At 33.6% G+C, this 23,990-nt stretch overlaps 1 protein-coding gene across 1 annotated transcript; it reads left to right on the plus strand.

The window, feature by feature from the left end:
- Window positions 1-13,471: 13,471 nt before the first annotated feature.
- Window positions 13,472-18,261, plus strand: LOC108688735 (homeobox protein Nkx-2.5-like). The gene is made up of 3 exons (XM_018195095.1): window positions 13,472-14,100; window positions 17,563-17,779; window positions 17,937-18,261. The coding sequence occupies exons 1-3, from the start codon at window positions 13,635-13,637 to the stop codon at window positions 18,259-18,261; spliced, it is 1,008 nt and encodes a 335-aa protein (XP_018050584.1). The 5' UTR covers window positions 13,472-13,634.
- The last annotated feature ends 5,729 nt before the right edge of the window (window positions 18,262-23,990 follow it).

Genomic DNA, 23,990 nt, shown 5'->3' on the forward strand with positions numbered 1-23,990 from the left:
GCGTGGATACGAAAGCATGTGGGCATCGGGCTGCTATGGTGCGCCGTACCAAGCACCGTGTCGTAGATAGGCACGTGCATGGCTGGAGCAACAATAAACGCAAAGTGTCGTGATTCATTCTCGCAATTGATTTTTGATCTTTTCGTTAATCTAGTAAAACATGTCCGGAAGCGTAGGATTGTGATCTTCAATTTGTGACATTGATTTCAAGAAATCAATTGGACATGCAATGGCAGACGATTCTTCTATCCGTCATTGCTCATTATTTGAAAATGACATAAAATAGTCAGTAAAAATTTCTATAGGAAAATTTCGATCTCAAGTTTTTATAAATCTCATATTACAATCTATTATTTACGAATTATGAGAGAGAAATGTATTATTTTTTCATATATATAGTGTTGTTGCATAAGAACTTACAGAAAGGTATTCCAATTTAGAAAATGGAATAAATCCAAAGATGGAATAAATCAAGTAAATTATTATGCATTAAATACTGATACGAACATGATTTCTACGACGAATATTTTATCGACTCGTACGATCGATTTGTACAACATAAAAACTTGGACAAGATAATTAGTCGTTTAGTCACGGTTAACGATTCGTATCAAAACGCGTATGATGCCGGCCTTCGATCCTTTCGATGCCTTTGCATTACCATCGTATTAATAGGCATTTACGTGTCTAATAAGCGTTAACAAGTTACTCAGATCGTGAACGATAAGTTAAGTTCATTACGCAAGTAATATTCTATGCTATTACAATTCTCATACTTAAGGCGGTGCTTAACTAAAAATTATTGTACGAGTTAACAATTAACTATAATTAAAAGGTTTGCAAAAATCAAATTATTTACGCAAATTTTAAATTTCAAGACAGCATTATGTTGATGCCTCATCTTTTGAGATGCCTTTTTTCTCTTTTATTGTACATTAGTTTATAATGTATTTACTTGTACTCTTGTTACTATTTTGCACTTCAATAAAGATTATTATTATTATTATTATTTTTATTATTACTGACTATTATTATTATTATAAATGAAATAGGAAGAGAGACAAATTTATATATAATTATCTGTTATTATCTACTATTCAAACTTTATATTGGTTTTTAACGCGTTTATAAATATTGTAACTTAAATGAAACTGATTAACTATTGATCTAGATAATTAACTAAAAATGTTCATTTATAAATTTACAAATAGCTCTTTTTATCGTAAGCTTTTTTACTTTCCCAACATATGGAAAATGTATTTTTAAATGTACAAAATCCTTTGAATTTCGAGCCTCAATAAATTACATCGAACTCTCACTACTAGACTAACGAATCGATGTCATTTACCGCGAGTTCCATCCGCTTCCGCGCACAGCCGTCAGTGCCGGTCCGATCATTAATTAATTTAAACGCTTAATTCTCTGTCCCCAACTCCCGTGGCCTTTTCCACGGCGCGTTCCGCGCGCCTACGATCATAATTCTCGATTTTAATCGATCTCCGAGCGCGCGAGGGCGCAATAATATTTTCGGTGCCGCACCACGCCACGCCATGCCACGCCGCGCCGCACAGTGCGTGCGGCCCTGTGTGACTCGTGTAATTGGCTCCCAACTGGACTTCAAAGGGCGCCGCTCTCCTTCATCCGCGCCGCCACGGGCGCGAGAGAGCCGGCGGCTCGCTCGCCGGCCGACGGTTAGGAGCGAGAGGGAACTATATGAAAATTATACGCGCCATGCGCGTCATTCAAGCGCGAGCGAGAGGATCGTTTAGGGTGGGTGAAACCAAGCAACGCGAGGAAGGAAGATGAGACGAGTCTTGCATGAGAGTCTGTAAGAGAGAAAGAAAGAGATGACAATACAGGGGGAATTGAAGAACGATAGAGAGAAAGAGGAAGACTGAGTGATAGAAGGTGTGGCAAGGAAAGGAAGGGAGGTGTGCGACAAGGACGACTGGTGGGCATTGCGTAGGGGAGTGCGAGCAGGACAGGGTTAAAACGTGTCACGGGGGTGTGACGAAGACGAAGCGAGCGAGGGAACGAACAAGACGGACGAAATCGCTCACTGGTGTTTCGACATGGGCCAGATAATGTTCGATATAGGGAGATCCCTGTCTCGTTTGGTTAATTACTCGATATATGTATGTACGTGCGTTTTTTCGCCGTTTCAACACCCATCGCCGCGGGACGTCTAGTCTAGGAGATGACGTTTGTGTCGAGGAGTAACATTGTTTATATTTTGCGAATTAGAAAAGATCATCGATACTATCGAAACGTAAAAATTATCTGTTACTTTCTTCACTGACGTAGAATTGCGAAAATAATCGGAATTCCGTGAATAGCTGACGCGCGTTGGGGTAATAATAATTCCAAGTCGATGTCTTAAGTCTCTGTGGAATGTCTAGAATATTTATAGTAGCCCACCGAGAACCGGATGATTCATTATAATACGAAAAATATGTCAAATTAAGAACAAGAATTATCTTTGGTTATTAGAAATATCATTTTAAATCTATTTTTATTAATGTGATTTAATTTTAATCTCGGTTCAACTTACTCTTCATCTTTTTCTAATCTAGTTTTAAAGATTAGAAAAACATGAGGAATTCGTTTTATTTCTCTTTTTCTAATCTTTAGGACTCTAATCTTTAGAAGTCGAATCAAGATTAAAGTAAATCTACATTGTGGAAACAAGCATTAGATAGACAATGACACAAAATGCATATTTGGGACAATCGGATTGCGTTTAAAAGATACAGAGATATAATATGTAGGCGGTTTTTAGATCTTTCTCATTTTACGTGAAGCCGTTTTTACGTGATCTCTTATTGCAATGCATTCTGATGCATCTTGATCTCAATCATGCGTACTTCCGTCTTCACAGGCGCAAAAATCAGCGTAGTGACTCCCACGGCCGGCGTCTTCGGCAGTCGGTAACGAGGGGGCCTTTTAGATTCTACGGCGAATCGGGCCTGATCTAAGGAGAGCCTAACACCCGAGGACACGGGTCGTTTAGGCGGCTTCTTTCTTCGATCATTAGTCCGGCCCGCGGTCGACCGAGGGTCGTAAGTCCGCGAGGGGCCTCCTCTTCTTCCACATTAACTCCGCTCGCCCCCGCGCGCGGTTCCGTCGTCGTCCGTTTTTTGTCTCCATCCTCTTTTCGCGTCTATCTTATACCTCGATCCCCTGTTCCCTTGCTTCTCTCAAATAACTACATAGTATCCGATACACATTTTGATGGGAGCGTATTTGGTAGTTTGGCCTTTCTGTGAAAAAGGACATCGATAAGAGGACTGTGGTTTGTTGTAGACGCATCGTCACCATTGATAATTTTAAATTATTAGATGCCGTACAGTCTCAGGAACTCTCACAATTAGTGAACATTTCTGTAAATCCTGGATACGACTTTGATGTAACATCTACTGTAGCAGATGTAATACATTCCAATATAAAATCATGTGTATCTTTAGAAAATTGGACGATATTTCTCTCGTGGAATTTCGATATTATTTCGATTATACAATGACTATTCCGTGCTAAATTTGAAAAGAGCTATTATTTTCCTTCGACACGTAAACTGGAATTGTTCACAGTTGACGACCATCTCCGTTCTGTTCCACAGAAACAGTTGAGAATACCGGATGTATGTGCTCCTAAGTACATTTCCATGAAACGCTGCATTTAGGCACTGCGAAATATACCGTAGGTACGTGTATAGAAACACTAATCCATTAGCGAACGTGTTTAATGGCAACTTTTTGCATATATATATATATATATAGTATTTGTTTTATTCGTTTGTGTCACGAATTGATTTGAGCTTTTAGCTGACTGACTGATATTTATAAACATATAAATATTCTTCGCATAAAAATTGCACAACATGTAAATTAAGTGATGAAAGTGCTGAGTATTTATTAACCTTTCTCTCATTTCTTATCGATCAGTATTGTTTCTCTATCATCTATTTCTAAAATTCGTGCCTTCTCTCCTTTCTTATGCTTCAGCGTCACCACGCTTTCTCTCCTCCCTTTCTCCATACCTTCGTCTCTTTCTCTCTTTGTGAGGTGTATAAGGCAACGGCAATACACACAGAAAATCTCAATCATCTCCGGCCGGTTTCTTTTGTACTTGGCGCTCTAAAGGCGCCCACTGATTGGTCGAGGGGCGTTCAAAGAGCGCCGCCATGACTCGCAAAGCGGCCGGCTTTTGTTTGTGAAACAATGGTGCTCGGTGCTCGCCTCACTTAGCGTGCCAGCCAAATGACAACCTCTTCCGATACTTAATCTATTAGGGAAATTAGCGGGTCACGCGAATGCTCGGTCCCGAGGGCGCGAGAAGATCGAGCGATTCTGGAGATCAGTACCTTCCTTCTTCCTCCCGTCTTCAACCAGCTTAGATCCTACGTAGATATACGGAGACTCTAATTAAACAATTAATCGAGAAGTCTTGCTAGCAATTTTCTCGTTCGATGACAGGATCGATCGTTGCCGCGCCGTGAACTCGGAAAATTCTCATTTATTCATGTCAACGATCTCTCCCGTTGTCCGATCGTATCTTCCTAAATTCATCCTGAAGAGAAATCTTTGTTTGATTCTCTTGGATCTTTGTAGATTCGCTACTTAGGATATTTCTTTATACCTTTAAACACTATATAATAGAACTGATGGTGCATTTTGACTTAATCATTTCAATTTTGTCTTTTTTTTTTATAAAATATATAGCGCAAAAAAGAATAAGAAATTATTAAATTGACATCTTCGGGAATTCTAGTGACATATCTACGGTTTTAGTGTTAAGAATAAATTGAAATGCAACATCAACGTGATGCAGAATTTTTTACGTAAAGAACAAATTGTTAATGAAAATATATTCAGAATATTTTTTTATTGCAATTTTCAAATCTGTATTTGCTTGGATACTAATAATCTAGAAAAAATATCATGATAATGTAATCGAAATGCGTGACTAATGTAATCGAATTGCAATTCTATAAATAAATTAAGCGTAAAAATCTCGCAATACTTTCTCTCACATGTGGTTTAGTATATTGTTCTATAACATGGAACAAAATTATTATCTGTTAGACAATAAAGCGTTATTTATCTAATGTTACAATTTCAACAATTTATCTGATAAATTAAAGTCGTATTTAACATTTAAATTATTATCATCATGTTTGTTGCTTTCTTCCTAGCTACACCATCCTAAAAAATTCTTCACGGCGATAATTCATATTTTTGGAAAAAACATCGTAAAATTGCAAACATAGAATAGTTATCATTAAGGAAAGACGAGCCTATTCGATGCATTTATACGTCACGACAAACGATTAATAATAATTTAATTTATTTATTGTTTCTATTAGTTTTTCTCTTTATAATATCCCTTTATAACAAGATTGTAAATATTTAACTTACATAATAATTAAAAATCAGGTATCCGACTAATAACTCGTGGCAGTGCAGCTTTGTGAATGCGATGAGACGAAAGCAAGAAAATTATCTTCGATAATATAAGGTTATATTTACCTTATACAGTTTCTAGATGGCAAAGCTGTTTCGAATGTTAAATAAAATAATAGAAATGATAATTTCTCCTCTACATATACGGTGTCTACTTAATCAATCATATAATGATTTGGAGGCTTTCTCGGAATAATATAAAACAATCTTAACTTTAAATACAAAGTTCCACTCATCATTTTAATATAAATATTATTATTGTAATTGAATACTTGTAATTATTAATATACGTTACTATGTATCTACTTACATATCTACTTTAATATGAAATAATATTGAAAGTATCAATGGCACATGTCCCAAATGCAGAAGATAGAGAATCAAGGAGTAAGTAAAATCATGTATTGTAGTTATATCATTTATTGCAATTATTTATTGTAGTTGTTATTCATAAAGAATCTCAATGTTAGTTTTCTCACACAGAATCAGAGTGGTTTCTTCTCTTGATATTTCTATCTTCTTGCTGTTTAGGAAACGTGTCGGTAACGGATAAGGTAACAGAACTTTAAGAGTTAATTAAATCAAAGACTGCCGACACAGGCTTGTAATAAAAGTAAGAACACGTCCCGAGGTATGCATTATAGGAGGATGCAGCAATAAAATAAAAAGCTTTCAGGAAGGAGGAGATAACCGTCCTGAGTGACCTGAAGGGTTTATGCAGCCGCTTTTAGCCGCTTTTGGACCTACAATAAAATTCGGGCTTCCTATGATCGAACACGTCCGCATGCTGAAAACATACCGATGTCATGTGCAACTTGGACATTATAGCTTTTAAACGATATATTGCACGCGAATGATATTCGAATGATTAAAACATAATTTCTTTAACTTAACTTTGCCAAAATGCTGCAATGATCCTTTTAATATTAGCGTAATAAATATTTTAGAGAAATGTAATATTTATCGTTTTTTCAAGAGTTTCATTAACTAATTACGTTTCAAATAGTCATTTAGTTTAATAATCGTTTCAAATAGTCATTTGAGAACATCCTACATCTGGAAATACTTTGTAAAATTTCATGATCGACACCCTTGAAGGCTCGTCTCTAAATCCCTTACTGTTCTCAAAATTAATTCACTTACAACTTAATTACGCCATTCAATGGATCGAAACAGACCGCTAAAAGAGATGAAGGGGAATCTTTTCTTTCAGTCGACATAATAGAATTTGTCGGTTGATGAAGAACTTTGTTGAGAGAAGCAGAAGATGAGATGGGATCCAAACGGAGTGCGATCGGCAGGGCAAACAATCGACGTGATCGAATTTTTTCGAAAATCGGTTGACAGTGCGGTCGTGCAACGGATTCAGCCGCGTCATTGGCGGCTCCTTTGGGCAGCTATCCTTTTTTTTTGCTCCGAACCTTCCCTCTCCTCGGCGTCGATTTTTAAAGGGGCTTCCAAGATTGCTAATTGATTAATCATGACCCCCAGGAGTTACCAGGATCCCGCCACGCTCCGCGTCCGCCATACTCTTTATTTCTTCCTCGTTCTCTTTCTTTCGCAGATCGCCCACTCCAATGGACCTATTTCTTCTTTTTCTTATCCGTAGTCCTTGAAGTGAGGTGAAAGGATTATCCGCGAAAAAGATACGACATTGACGACGTTTCAACAAATCTCTTGTTAACTCTTTGCACGTATGCAATCTTACTAAAAATATCTGAAGAATAAATTATATGCTTTAATTCCAAAACTAATTTCGCGTATTATCCGATTTATTTTACAAACTAAATATGTCTCTAAAAAAATTCGATATAAATTTCGTTATATTAATAATTTTGCTTGTAATTTAATAACATGTAAAAATGTAGTATTAAATAATTATTCATAAATTTGTATACATCTTGGAATTAACAATTCAGCATCATTTCATATGACGATTTACTTCGAAGATAATTAGTAATGTGATTAGTAATGCAATTAGTAATGCATGTTACACGAAATGTCATTCTATCTGAATTTTTAATTCCGGAGCACGATGGCTTTTGAAAAAAAGATCCTCTGTGGTGGCCTAATTATGACTTGGAAAGATAATTATTCGATTATTCACACTCGCTTGGTCAAAAATAATAAAAAGATCTGATGCCTAGGGAAAAAACAGGGATTTATGAGCTATTACGATTCGTTCTACTGGTAGAGCTGAATGTGCAGGAGGTTCAGCAGAAGAAGAATCACGACTATCGCCAGCCATCTATAGGGATTTTCAAAGTAACTATACGCTGGTATAATCGAGAAATCTCCTTTCACACCGGCTGGTAGAGTAGAAAATGCATGTACATCAGATAAATATTAATATACGAGAATTCTCCTATATATCTCTTGATGATAAAATCATCATGGCAAATATCAAAGGATTCGATTATCAAAGGAGATATCTTCCCATGTAAGTCTCCATCTAAGATAACAAACTGCTATATGTAGTTTTTAGTATCTTTTGATGATAAAATATATTTTTTCACAATTTTTTTATTGCTTCATTTTCTTACACTGATAATTTCTCTATATTGATATTAAGATAATTTTAATTTTAAAAACTAAGAATAATGTATTATATAGACTAATCAATATAAATAATAAACTATTTCATACAATTTGAAAGTTATATCTGACACGGATAATTATTTTTTAATATTGATCGTAATTACAATAATATTATAAGTATTTTTAAGAAAAGAAACAGATTTATTGTCCATAATATTTATAAAAATAATAAAATGTAATCATTATTTACAAAGATTTAAAATATCAATAGAAGATGAAGAATACCAAGAAATAAAAATAAAGATGAATTCTAAAAGTCATGGCACATCAAAAACATGAATAGCAAGATGTATGCAATCAGCAAATTAACATTTTGGACTTACTATTACTTATATTCTCTACTATGATTGGTCAAATCGCTTATTGTTTACGTCTTACTGCTATATGTTTCTTTGTGAGCCATGACTCTTAACCCAATTTTTAATCATTGATAAGATTTACTCTTATTTTAAACGGCTGCATCACAGAAAATATTATTTTCTTTCAGTTTCCCCAAAATACAATTGTATTCGCAGTAAAGATTTGATTTATTTATTGTTTATTGAAGTGCAAGATTATTTATATGTAATAAAATGAAATAAAGCAAACTAATAAAATTCATACACAAATATGTATGTGAATGTCAATCTATATGTGATGATATCACGGATATCACATCAAGGCATCGCGATAGAAGCAATCCTTCTGCGAACGATATCTAAGAATGTCTATTCCCGCGCGAAAGTCGCGCTCTCAGCTTTGACGAGGGCTTGCTTGACTTCTCTTCGAAATTCCCCGTCGACAGGAAACCTTGTCTCTGTCTTCGGCGAAGGCGAGCAGGAAATTTCGATCGCCGTTTGACAACGCGAAAGTAACCAGAGTGCAAGGCGAGAGAAAGAGAGATTTACTCGCGCGAGCGTTAGCGCGCGATATGGGCGGCCGCGTGCGAGAACGTGCGCATAGGAATATAAAAGCAAGAAGACCGGATGACTGCTAACTGTTTGTTAGTCTTGGGTTTTAAAGTCCGCGCGTCTGTCAGTCCAGAGACGTAATATTAGTGCTTAGTGTATGCTGCCGCCGCCACTCCCGCTCATTCACATTTCTTCTCCCTTTTCCTCTTTCTTCTTCTCTTCCTCTGACTCTGCATCATGAATCTCGATTAGCTTCTCCTTGTCGATTTTTCGTGACTTTTCGAACTTCTAAGGCCATTATAACATCATTAAAAAATATATTTATTGAAATTAATAACCTACGATTAACGTGTAACAATTATAAATTTTATATTCTAAAATTTAAGATTTATTTACAATATATATTTTATTATTATTATATATTTTTATAAATTTATAATTTTTTAAATTTTATAAGATGCTTAATTTTATAAGGTGTTCTATCAGCATAAGTTTAATTACTTTGATGTATGTACAAAATTCGAAAACTATCTATTATTGAGCCTTGCGTTTATAACATGTTTTGTTCTCTATATTATAAGCTACATTATATATTAAAACTTATTCATTTTACCGTGACTCAATTTTCTTTACATTATTATGAGATCCTTTTATTATGTTAAATAGCAACTTATTTTGTTTTATTACAGAAAAAGTAATATATTATACAATTTATGAGAAAAGTGTCATATATTTTCTTCAATTATTTATTTTGTTTTAATTAAAAAATTTATTTATATAACAAAGATTATTTTAATCAATATCATTTAAAAACATATGATAAATTCAGATTACAGAATAAGCTCTAATAAGTCCTGTTCGTTCATTGATTCGCCTGAACTTCGACCTTATCCGTAAAAAAATGCTCCAATAATTCATTTAGGTGGACCACTATAAATAGTTAAAGTTACTTGGAGGACCGAACGGAACGAAAGTATTTTAGCGACCATTCTGGAAAAATAAACGATCGCGACCGCGTAAGGAACAGATGACTCTGCCACGCGGATGCCAACTCCTCGTTGGAGTGACAGCCGCCGTGGCTGACGATTGTTTTTCAGTTTACGTTAACGTTTCGCTTTCGTTCGATACGGTCGTTGAACGAGTTCCATCGTTAGTTCGCAGTCTTTATTGACTGCCGGTTAAATTGGGCTCGGAAAGAGCCTTGTACAGAACTATTTGATTTTATGGGACATCTCCAGTTGCTCTCTTCATGCGACAGGCGAAGACGAGCTTGTTAAAAGGGTAACCGCAAAGCTCTGTTTAAGACAAATATCGAGGCCGGTGACATTTTGCGCAACAGTCCGACTTGTCATATAAATGACGACTGCCAGAGTTGGTGGATGCTGGCGAGATAATGTTCGCTGACAGAGACTTCATTTCGTAAACGACCGATACTTAATCCCGTAATTGGTCCACCTATCTCACGACGTGTCTTTCAATAAAAATTCCACTTGCTCTATATACCCGATCTCGATATTTCGAACGATTGCTTATAGCATAAAAAGAAATATCCGAGTGGCAAAAATCGAGTGAAAGAGGAAAAGACGAGAGGCAACAAAGTGTAGCGAAATAGAGGAAAGGATGAAATCGGCGAAGGGCGGACGCCGGTCTTGTTCGGGGGGGTAACTGAAATAAGGTATAATTTTCCGCGCCAATTAAGGTCTTTAAGAATTGCGACCAATTGAGCGGGAGGGTCAGAACCTTAGCTTTAGGGGAGAGATGTACCACCATCCCCCTATAATTTATTATTGATTAGATCGGATCAAGAAAAAGAGGTCTCGGTATGTAGACTTAAGATTGGTCTCCGAACGTCTGTGTATAATAGAGTGTAACGAGCAAATGGCGGATGACGTTTTTCCAATTTCCGGTCCGGATCCTTAAAGCATAATGGTTGTATTTGATACAATTTGTTCTTTATTTCAAAAAAAGTTTGTTGATTTTAAGTAATTATCAGAATTCAGGAAAGATTATGTGTCATTCATAATTTAAATATTCATAAATTTTTCATATTCCGTATTATAAAACAAGAAAATAACTGTTGATTTAATTTTATATCAAAATAATTATAAAAGATGATAAAATATCTCAAATAATTAAATATATACTTTAAGATAAGAGCTGCCTCCTCAATATTTTTTTATTTGAAAAAAGTATAGAAAAAATATTCTTAGATCGTCTTGATTGCCGTTGTAACGTTAAAGCGTGTTTATAGTTTTCTACTATTAATTAATAATTTAATACAAAAAAAGTCATTTTGAATGAAAAAGCCAAACTATATTTTTTGACAAAAAATTTTTAATTTCCGCAATTAAAGATAAAAGTCTATTACTATAAATAACTTCCTATAAGAACATGTTAATTTGTATTAAGATTTTTATTATTTTTGTGGTAATAAAATTTGTTATTGGCGTGTGTGACAAGAATGATGTATCACGCAATGATAAGTTATTGAAAGAGGGGATAGAGAGAACGAAAGTATTTTCTCATCGATATCTCGAGCATGTGAGGTCATCATCAAATCAACTCAGGCATAGTCCACGTTCCTGTGGTTCACACTTAATTAAACCGCCATAGGAACTCGGGTGCTAGCACGTGGCGAACAATGCCGCGAGTCTTTAGCGGCGATTGTTATGTAAAGCACACCCTATACATGCACCGCACAGTTTCTCTCTCGTATCGCATCGAAAAGTAGCATCTATCATTCCGCTTGTACCTATGTACAAAGAGAACGAAGTAACTTTTTGAAATTATCCGGTTTGATTCCACTAACTTCGATCATTTTTCATCAACTAGCAACATGGCCTTTTAAAAAATAATTCCATTTGTTGTTGAATGCTTTATTTTATAATAATATCTCACTAATTTCTAAAAAAAAGTATCTTATCTTATTTTAAATCCATTTTAGATGTAATTTGCGTTTGACTTTAAAATAAAATTTTCTTTGTAATTTTATCTGTCGTATATTTTAATTAATGTATGTGAGTTTATATATTTTTCTGACTCTTCAAATGTCTTTCATATTACACGATATACAAAATTGTGAATAGAATTTTAATTTTGTGAATGAACTGTAGATTGTTTTAAATACATTTTAGGTTATTTAAGTGCTATTTTTGATAAAAAATATTTTATTAAAAATGTTATTAAATATAATATTTTATTAAAAATAACAAGAATGATTAATATAAAAAACAAGAAAGAATAAATAGGAAACGTATTACATATCAAAATATTAATTGAAAAACTTTATCACATTCTGTTGTAAAAGACGTCAAATGCAATAGATTATACATAATCTGATTAAATCTGATAACTACTTTCCTAATGTACTAATACACAATTTAATCAAATCTTATATATTTAATCATAAAACATATATCAATAATGAAACTGTCATCATGTATGACCACCGTGAGTGATTGCTTCATTGCTCTCATCGATAAGAACTTAAGCAGCTTTTTATCATCTTCGCTGACACGAATGACAAAACGAGAAAATCTGTAAAGTGTCCGTACGTTTCCGGCGGGTCGCGACAATCACGATGATCTAAAAATCTCTCGCGATCCCACTCCGTAGCAGAATCTTTCCCGACCTCGTGTCTCCATCTGGATTGGCCATCGCGGAAAAGCGACGTCGCGGGAAAAGCTGTGGATTGGCCGTAGGGCGAGGCTTGCGTCGTGACGGAAGCGTCACGTCTGATCGCACGTAGAACACCCAAAGCTCCACCTACCTCAGAACGCGCGGTATTCGCGCGTGTAAGCTCACTTAGGAGAGCAGAGACTGAGAGGGTGGGTGACGAAGAGCATTACGAAGCTCGTTAAGGAGAGGAAAGAAAGATCATTTCTATGACACACAGTGAGAGAGCGATCGATAGCTGATGAGAGAGTCGTCGACGGAATTTGATAAGTTTTGAGCATCATCTTTCGATTAGCAAAACTAGTCTCTCGAGTGAGATCATCTACGTATAGAGATCTTAGCAAAACAGAAAGAGAAACAGGAGGAAAGAGGGATGAAGAGAAGGGCGAGAAGAGGGCGAAGCATCTCTTAGGTGGGGGTTGGTCGAGTAAAAGAGGGAGGCTCTTCTCGAGGGAGGAAGGGCAAGTTGTGGGTTGAGTGTGGTAATTCGAAAAATAAGTCTCCGCGGGCGACAAGCACACTTGACCGAAGCACACTCGAATCGGAAGGGTCGAGCACTCGGGAATAACAATTAATAACGCCAGTCGGCCTACCAACGATCTTTCTGGCTGCTCGAGAGTATCCAGGGATTATGTGAACACGGAAGGCGCCTAGCATTCGTTGGCTGATCCTCCATTCTAACGTGTCGACGAACAAGCGAGAATGACATCCTGCGTGATTGAGAAAATTCGACGTGTGATTTTTCGATTTTTTTCGATAAGTTTCTAAAAGTGAAAGAAGTCAAAATTTTTTGTGAAGAAAAAACAAGGTAGTGAATTTGCACGATGACAATTAGTAAGATGTGACGAGACGAATTTCCTGGAGTGTATAGATAAAAATGATGGTTGTAATTATGAAGAAAATTAAAGAAGAGAAAATTTAAAAAGGACATCGAGTGCATAGAAAGACTTATTTTAAGACAGCTTTTGTTGTGATCGTCGTGAGAAAGAGAAAAATAGCAAAGCATAGAGTGATGGAGGACGAGAAACATAGCGAAGCCTCGCCGAAACCCCTTCAACCAACCCCTTTTAGTATCGCTGATATTCTGAGCCGAAAAAATTCTGGCGTGGATTCGAGAAGATGTGATTTGGAGAAAATCCAGGCCACCGTTTCCGTGCCGATGAGAAAACATAATCATGACTGTGAACGCGTGGAGAACGAGCAGTTCGACGGAAATTACGATCACGATCAGGTGATTCATTATCAAAGATTGCCCACCCCAGAATTGAACATGGCACATGAGTTGGATATCTTGAGGAGGAACTTGGCGCAAGCAAATTTATCAAATTTTGGAGGCCTCCCGCACTTGAGCCAAGGAACTTTTAAGAATCACTTCGAAACTCTGGGAAACCTGACGGCATATCAGTCTGTTAAAGAACCGGAAACTTCTCATAGACAGCAGGATGAAGCCTTGGACATGAGTAAAAATAAATATCTAGGTACGTGATATTATTCGCATGTGCATAAATTATCATAATTTCATAATTTTATAACAAAAAACGTATCGTATTTAAAAAAAAAAAAAGTTTTACTCTTCTCGAGTATCAAAATATCAAAATAACATCTTATATTTGAATTTTTTATTTACTCTGCAGTATTGAATTAATTAAAACAATAATTTGCAAAAAATAATTGATAGGCAACTTCATATGCATATAACTACGAAGCAGAATTTTCTTAAAAAATTGAGGTCACATTATTAAAAAAAAATCGTTATAAATGTTATGATAAATAACAAATTTATTTTTAATTACGTAAAGGAGACGAAATGTTAATTCTTTTCAAAAAAGAAATTCTAACTAACATATTGCGAGCGAGAACAATAACTTCGAGATTCTAAAAGATGATGACCAACCGGAGGATCTTGTATCGAATATGAGGATGCGGGCTTAAGAGGTCATTTAAGCAGATACGCACGTAACAGACGAGCTCTTTTCAAGGGTTTTTAAAGTTAACCCGAGCGCAGATAACGTAATTGAATGTAATTTTAGTAGCATAAGTGGCACTCGACTCGGCAGACGTCACGAGTACCGGCTACTTCTTGCACTTGTTCGATCTCTGGCCACACTCTGTTCCTATGTGTCTCAAGCACGCAAGGATTCGCAGATTACCTTCGTTTAGATGAAACCATTTTAGATCAAGGTTACGATCGCTAACTATTTCCGAGTAAACGTTCGTGATTGATTTATTCGTGACAGATGTAGTGCTATGTGTTCCATGTAGGATAGCAATAATTCTTAGTTAATCGTTTGTGTTCGCTAACTACAATATACGTATTGCGCTACGTGTTACACGAAAATATACAATATTGCTATTTTATGTTGCAATTTTATATATATATATGTATATATATATATATATATATATTATGTTTAAAATATTTTCTATGTAATCAATTGAGCTGTACCATATGTACATTGCGTTATATATTACACACAAGAGATAACGATAGTTTACCTTTGCATCCCTTTATGTCATGTCCATCTTTTCGTAATACTCGCCCTCGTTAATGATACGAAAGTATAGAGTTACTTTAGTCGAATAGTGTTATCTTAGTATGAGGGTAAACAGATACTCCCCTCGCACTGACTGTTTTATGAAATCAATCATAATTAACAGCATTTATGCAAGATTTCTACTTTGTATTTCTTCATAATTATAAAAGTTATAAATAAAGACATTTTTTAGCATTTAGAACATAAAATTTGAATCATTATTGATCCTAATTACTTATTAATTGTTTCAATCCGGATTTAACAAATTATTATGTATTAAATTGTGATAAAATTAGATAATTATATTTTATAACAAACTTGACGTATTACATCCACGTATCATATTGCAAAGGAGAAAATGATTTAAGGAAGACAAAATACGATTCACAGTAATTTCAGGATACTCAGAAAAAAAAATTATAGGAAACACGTTATGTAAAATTTTATAAAGATAGATCGTGTAAAGATAACATCAAATACACAGTAATTAACATTACGAAAGAGCGTCTATTCTTAAATGAAGAATTGTCACCTGAAACCGCACGGTAGTATATTGTTTGCAGCAGCTCGAGGGTGAAGAGGTAGACACGAGCTGGCACCGATTCAAGGTGCACTTAGAAAATTACGAGTCCACTTTCGAGGGGAAATCTCTCCAGTCATTTAATATGATAATGGATAATCAAAAGAATCAACGTTGTTACGACAAATTATTTTTAACCACTTATTACTACTACGGTAATAACTGAAAAAATCCTTCCTGACTTTTGCGTCCTTCCTGATAAAGTCTATCCATGGAGGAGCCGAAAAGCGTTTTAGTGATCTCGAAGGATCATCGATGTAATCAGACTCAGTAGACGCCACTTGCTTGCCTGGAACTGAACTCTCGATATAGACTCGATATAAACATCCATAGGATGTTTGACGAGCACGAAGGATGGACGCATTAGCCGGACGAGATGGCATCTAGTCGACGTCGAAAGTGATCAAATATAGATCTCTCTAAATGTTCCACGTCTCCTGCTGACCACCGACGATAAACATTGACGTAGGATGAGCATTTTGAGCGTGAAATAATTATGACATTGTCAGGAGAACATTGTGATTTATTTGCAAATACTTCCTGATTTAGAAAAAAAATTATTAAAAATTTTGTTTTATTTTAAAATATACGTAAAAGTATCTTCCTTTAACATGATACTTCAATTATTAACTATCAAAAGCAAGGAATCTGTATTTTAAGGATAACACGTTTTAGAGGAGAGATATCGAAATTTCTTAATAATCCCAAAACGATTTTGTTGAAATATCTAAAAATTTAGCTAGATACAGATCTGAAAATAATTTTATTAAACCATCAAAATAATTAGGTAGAAATATCAAGCATGATAAGCAATGATACAAAAAATTTTAATATTCTAGCAACCAGTTTGCGTCCTATCCTACATAAATATTTTGATTCTAATAAAATTATTTCCAAATCCATATTTAGCTAAATTTTTAGATACTTCAGCAAACTGTTCTTATCATGCAGATATTTATGACATTTTTTTATATCTGTAATTGAAGTATTATTGCAATATATTTTTGCAAGAAAATATGTTCAGACTAAAAGTTTTAGTTTTATATCGAGAGTAATTAAAAAAACATATATAAATTTAATTTAAGATTTACTATTTTTAGTTTTTTTGAAATACATTAGTTTTTTGTGTCGATAAAAAAATCTGCAAGTATAAAATTAAAACGTAGACTATTATTTGTTTTCAGCGATGTAATTAATTTTTATTATTCTCGTTAAAAAAAGTTATTTTTTATTAATGGGGGATATGTATCGCAAAGTAGCGGATCAAGCTCGTTGCCAAGTAGAAGAAGCTAGTCTGATCTGTAATACGATTGTACTCTAGTGCCACTGGTTAAACTTAGAGGAGAATTACTGCGGAACAGAAGCATAAACATGTCGGAGTAGCGAGTACATGTGTTAATGTTTGTACGAGACATCAAAAGCAACGAGGTTCTCTCTCGTTCTTTCTCTCTCCGATCGTTCACCGTCTCTATAGCTGCTCGCTGATGATTACTCCGGCTTTCGAGTTAAACGATTGCTTTATAGTATAGTTGCAGATTCTCGCGCAAATCTAAATATTTGTCCGCAAACGAATTTGTACGGCAAGCTCACGTTATTCGAAAAATGAGATTCCACCATTCATCGATAAAAACTTAAAAGCTTTACTCTTTTAATAAATGACGATTTATAGATATGTTAAAATGTGTTTGATAACATCAAAATTTTGTGGAAATTACGTATAATAAAAACTCTATTTTTTTAAATTCTCTATTAATTGAAACTTGTTTACATTGCAACAAATCACAATATATATATATAAAATAGAAGTTCGTTCACTTATCTTACAGACGAGGCGGAGGACGACGCGTACGAATCGCAAAATTCAGGTCAAAGTTTGCAGAACAGAAAAAAGCGCAGCAGGGCAGCATTCTCGCACGCGCAAGTCTATGAACTGGAAAGAAGATTTGCTGCTCAAAAATATTTATCCGGTCCAGAAAGGGCAGATTTAGCGCGTGGCTTAAAATTAACGGAAACGCAAGTCAAGATCTGGTTTCAGAATCGACGGTGCAATTTTTTTTATCTATGCTTACACGTCTCATTATTTTCCTAGATTTAATACGAAAATTTTGGAAAATGTAATTTTCAAAAAATAAATTATTTTGTTACAAACATTTTTTCTTTCCAATTATGAAATTTCATTAACTGTCATTAATGATTTCAGGTATAAAACCAAGCGGCGCCAACAGCAAGAATTGGGAGCCCTCGTAAACTCTGGAAGCGCCAGGCGCGTGGCTGTACGCGTTCTAGTACATCCGGACGAACATTTGAGGGGATTGCCTCTTCGTGGTTCCGGACAACTTCCCGGGCAAATGTCGAGCTCACAGATTCATCCCGCGAACAAAGCGCTCAGTGGTTTCCCATATTATTGTCTGCCATATCATCCGCTACTTTGTCCACCCCTACATGCCACTCATGTTCAGGTACAAAGCCCGATCACATCCGATTTCGATCCAAACCAAATCTCGAAAATCAAGGACGAGAAGTGAATGATAGACTGCTTTCGAAGTATCAACTATTGTTCCACGTCTAAACAAAGATGATGGTACTTCAGGAAACATATGTCAAAATATCATTTAGAGAATACTTTGATGATATCTTTTAAGTAGATATATTGAGACGAATGTTGAGAAAACTCTTTTCCGGAAAATGATTTTGTCTAAAAAATAAATTGAAGGACTTGAAATGAATTGAAGGCAACAATGTGCTCAATTACATAAAAACTGTAAACACATGAAATTTTTAGATTGTATTTATTTATTAAATACTGCTTCAATCAAGAAGCATATCTACATTTTTTAGAATAGAAAATTGAAAATACGTTTGAAATCTGACTATACTAAATAATATATAATTAATAATTTATAACATAATTCTTTAATAGCTCATTTGTAAAATATGCTCCAATTTAAGATATTATTTCCAAGTCTTTCAATTGCATTTTCATCTAAACATTTTCTGTGCATAAAAAATCCTTTCTTCAGAATTACATTAATACGTATAAATAACTGAATTTACCAATCATCTTGTAGCTGTCAACATCACACGCATAATGTATTGTAATTCAATAGCGACATAAAAACAATCGTGTAAATTAGCCTGTAAATAAATGTATAAAATACGAAATATTGAATTTCCTGTATTTTCTCTTTTGTTATCTAAAATACCAAACTTAAATTTGGAAAGGAATAGGAAAATCAAATCAAGCTAAAGCTTCTATTAGTTCCTTAGTCCTCTGATATTATAAACTTCAAAATTTCATATCATAAAATCAAAAAAACTAAAGATGACGTTGCAAAACTGTCATGTTGTGCAAAATTAATGTGCTTCTTATTTTTATTTAAAAAAAATATTGTCTGACATAGAAATTACGGAGTACAATTTTTAAAATGAAAATAAAAAATGTGTTCGAGTTACTAACAAAACGTGTGCAATTAATAGCGGAACATGTGCAATGTAAAATATAAATTAAATATTAATGCTAATTAAATATTAATTTGTTTAACATGCGCAATGCGTGTACCGTGTTCAAACTCAATTTATTGTTAAGTATAGATGCGTAAATGTCTTTAAATAAAAATATGTATATCAATCAAGATCTGTCAAGGATGCTTTTTTTCCCTCAATTTTCCTTTTTCTCCTAGCAAAAAAAAAAAAAAAAAAAAAAAATTACAAAGCTGCAAGTGGAAAATGGATTTTCTTGGTGATATCGTGACTGACTTTCTCATAAGGGTTTTAATGGCTGTGTCTGGGTGGGCCCAACAGACATCAGATATGTTTATTCAGACGTAGAGACGAGCAAGCTTAACCGACGGACGAGAAAAAATCTAGATCTGACACTCATCTGTTGTAAACAAAAGTGTTACATTGCCCTCGCCGAAACGTCTTTTACATTCCGCCCATGTAAATCCTTAGGGAACGATCTCAGAGTGGGAATTAGTAATTTTTAATTTATTTGTTTAGAGTTCTTAAGTTTTAATTGCATGCATACGCACAATAGCAATGATCATAGAATATTTAATAAACTACAATCAGACATATTCTTTTTTCAATATGTGAAAATATGTCGAAATATAATGTCTCCATGATAAATATGACCAGATATGTGTAGAGATATCCAATTGACTTTATAAAAATAAAATTAATTAAATAAATTAAAGAAGCAATAATCTTGCACAGACAGCTACATAAATAAAAGGAATTTAAATTTTGGCAACAGAAAACTCTTTGATCATCCATCATCCATTTGCTTCGTAATTCGTATTTTTGGCGTTCCTGAGTATCAATAAACTGTAGTGGTCGGCACAATTTTCGTGACGCAAGCCACAAATTATTACGAGTTTTGCGTGGCACTAACAGCGACTGTGCATCGACACAAGGCCTCGTTTAGCGCAAGAGCATTATGGCTTTACAATGTTTAGAAATGTTCTAAACGAAGCAATAATGGACTGCAGAAGCGACTATAAAGTCTATACAGCCTAACCGATTTTCCGTTGCGTACGTTTAAATCACGAGATACAGATTACAGGATAGAAGTCATTGCATTAATTGTTACAATCAGCATTGCTCCAATCTTTTGATATAAATAAATAAAAACTGTTTTAAAAATGTTACAAATCATTTAACTTGTAGTAAAACAAGCTATACAAATAAAAATAACGCAAATACAAAGTGCATTCAATAAAATAGATTTGTCAATAAAACGGATTTAATATAAAAATTATATTTTCAAATTTATTCTCTATTTTGCATTCAGAAAATTAAAATCATATTTCTATGAAAATAATGTTATTATTGATTCGAAATGTTTCTCAGTATGGATGTTTATCGAATATTTAACTATAACGAAATTTACGTTGAAACTTAAAGAATTAGTTCAGAATGCAACAAACCATTTTCAATTCTTGAGTTAGAAATTTGTTATCGACGCGACGGTAACAAGCTCACAATTTGAAGCAGAAGTACGTTCGTTTGAGTGCACCTGATGGACTTGTCTCGTAAAACGAGAAAGGAACGATTTAACGCTCAATCAACCGACGAAAGCTAATTTTCATTAGCTGTTAATAGCACAAGACCACCCTCTCCCTTGATCACCCTCTATGACTCTACGCCTTAACCCCTCGCTACACCGTTCTCCAAGCGCTCGACTTTCGTTTGTTACGAGAAAGCTTTGCGCGTTGAAATGAATGGTACAGAAGAAATTTGCAAAATTAACGTAAAATTTATCCGTTGAGTAATAAAGTACTGTAATTCAATAATATATAATAGGAATATATAATATATTTGAGAAAGAAATTATTTTAATATAAAAAAAATATCTTTTTTATGAACTTTTCATTTGCTGTCATAGAAAAAAAATACTATAATAAAATATTTCAATTTTTTTAATGTTTTAAAATTTAATTTAATTTAATTTTAGAGGCACTTGCAAATTCTCTCACTTTTTGTAATAAAAATTTTTTTAGATTTTTATATCTTGTAGTTATTAGTATACTGTTTGCTACAAAAAAAACCGATTTTGCTAAAGTATCTGAAGATTTAGATAAATATGAATCTGAAAATTTTATTGAATCATTAAAATAATTAGATAGAGAGGAATTTCAAGCATGAGGAGCACTGCTGCAAATAATTTTGAAATTCTAGCAACTAGTTTGAGTGTCCTATATAATTATTTTGATACAACAAAATTATTTTTAAATCTATTATCATAGTTAAATTTTGTAATGTTTCAACAAAACTGTAAAAGCGTGTGTTATTCGATATATCATATTCACGATTATATTATCGATTTTATAGTTCTGAAAATCTTAATATTTCGTTCTTGTTAAGAGTTTGCAAAAATTAATTTTTTATTTCTTTTAAAGAACTTGTTTCAATATTCAAAAGATAAGTCAAATTTGGAACAAAAACAGACAGACTTATAGAGACAGTTTTTCAATATTTCTGACTAAATATTCTCTACATTTCAATGAATTCGTAGGTAAGTATATATCGAGAGTCAGATTTACTGTAAAAAGATTACCAGAGGGATCAATTTGAATCTCATTTTAAAAAATCGTACAAAGAGGACAATTCAACCGTTCGAGGCAACATAGCGGCTATTATCAATTTTTCACGAACCATTTGCATGCATAGTAAAAAATGATTCTGACTTTTTCAAGCGTCTGCGATATCTTTTACAATTGACGTAAAACGAATAATTAAATTTAAAAGTATAATCCAGACCCTTTTTCTACAAAGCTCACTTAATATTTCATTTCGGATTTTATTAAATATTTTTTAATATGGATTATTAAAAGACATATCAAAAATGATAAACTCACAGTCGTTGAAACGAAAAAGCCATAGAGATACAGATTCTTTTTATTTTTGTAAATAAAACAAATGCATGATGCAAATCTGCAAATTTCGTCCTCTCAAAATAACATAAACGGAATTGCCGGTTCCAAGTTTGAGATTTCAGTCGTTACTTTCGTCTCTATCGTTACTTTTTTCTACCTCTCTTATATACCATTCTTCCGACTTCTGACACGCGTTTCAATTGGGATGGTTGCCAAGGAAACCTAGGAGCCAGGGTGTCACATGGACTATTGAAGACGTTAAAGGGGACACCTCTCCATTTCGTCGAAAACATTCGAAACACGATGTCAGAAATCAATATGATTTATAAGTCATGACTATATTTATAAGTTAAACGTGAATTTCAAATTTTATTAATTTAAATTCCTCATATTACATTTTTAGATAAGTTATATATTTTTGTTTGTGCCAAGTGATCATCTAATATCAATAAATAAACAACTTAATAATTTTCTGTTATTAAAAAACTAAAACGCTTATAATTATAAAATTATTTAAAGATTATATTTATGTATTTTATGTATTATATGCAGTTTCAAAAAAGCTTTTTTTAAACTTCACATTTTTTTCGATTCTTACAATTTTGATAATAACATTTTTTTTTAATGTAAAAACGCTTTTTAAAAAAAAATAATAAAAAATTCTTCCTTCTTATTAAATCAGAAAAATAGGATAAAATTATTTTAATTGTATTAATTACCTTACAATATATAACAATATAATTAATAAATTAAGTATTATAGCTCGGTTGAGATAAATCCATACAATCAATTAATGCCTATTCGAACAAACACTGAGTGACAATGTGAAAATAATTTATTCAAATAATTTTTTTATTGAAATGTTTCGATCCTGATTTGGATCCTTATGATAACGTTGCGATGATCATTATACCAGGAAATATGATGATATCTTGTTACATTACTATCCTTAACTGCATTATTAATAATTTTGGAGCATTGATAAGGCTTCAAATCAGGATTGAAACGTTTGCGTATTTAATATGTTTATTTAAATAAATTATTTTCACATTGTCATTCAGCGTTTACTCAAATAAGCATTAATTGATTGATTGATTTATAGATTTATTTTACAATATATATATATTTATATTAATTATTTAAATTGTGAATAAAATTATTTTATTACTTTCTTACTTAGCACTTACATGCATTCATATTTAGTCTCGCATGTGCAAAAATTTTTTTTTCTTCGATCATCGATACCTGCTCTACTTTGCGAATTTGTAAAAGTGGGAGAAAATCAGCCCGAGTACATCGCGCGGATCATCAAGTGAGTAACGACGCTTGAAGTCTACCAAGAAGAACTTGTCGAGCGAACTACGGAGGAAACCGTTTCCTTCGCTTTTCCGGCATTTCAAAGAAGCAATTTAGCGATTTTTCATGGCGAAGCGCCGTCGAGGAAAATTGGCGTACGAGCGGCCAATCAGCGGTGTTTCATACAGCCACCAAGATTCCAAGAAATTCTTTCAAATATTTCATAGATTTCTTGTACTTACGAACTACAGCTTACTACTAGTACCTTCACTAGTGACATTCTTTGTACTCTGAAAACAAAAAAAACATTGTTTAATTTAAACTTGATATTATACATCATATGTATAACATGTAATTCAATTGCACAAATATAAACAATAGAGAATAAATTTAAAAAAAAGACTATCTTTAAAATAGTAAATAATAAAACTATCGTAAATGATAAATAATCATATGAGAATCCCGTCAATATTTTATTGATTTTATTGATTAAAACATACAATTAATATATAATGTTCCTTGAAGAAAATTGAGATGTATATAATAAGAAATACATATAATATATATTTTCACATTATATA

Source organism: Atta colombica, unplaced genomic scaffold (genome assembly GCF_001594045.1).
Source record: "Atta colombica isolate Treedump-2 unplaced genomic scaffold, Acol1.0 scaffold238, whole genome shotgun sequence".
Lineage (NCBI taxonomy): Eukaryota > Metazoa > Arthropoda > Insecta > Hymenoptera > Formicidae > Atta > Atta colombica.

What these genes read in the sequence shown, in the direction of transcription:
- LOC108688735 (XM_018195095.1), top strand. Translation starts at nt 13,635, where the DNA reads ATGGAGGACGAGAAACATAGCGAAGCCTCGCCGAAACCCCTTCAACCA. An exon ending in GAGTAAAAATAAATATCTAG is followed by an intron (nt 14,101 to 17,562) that starts GTACGTGATATT and finishes CTTATCTTACAG; the next exon opens with ACGAGGCGGAGGACGACGCG. An exon ending in ATCTGGTTTCAGAATCGACG is followed by an intron (nt 17,780 to 17,936) that starts GTGCAATTTTTT and finishes TAATGATTTCAG; the next exon opens with GTATAAAACCAAGCGGCGCC.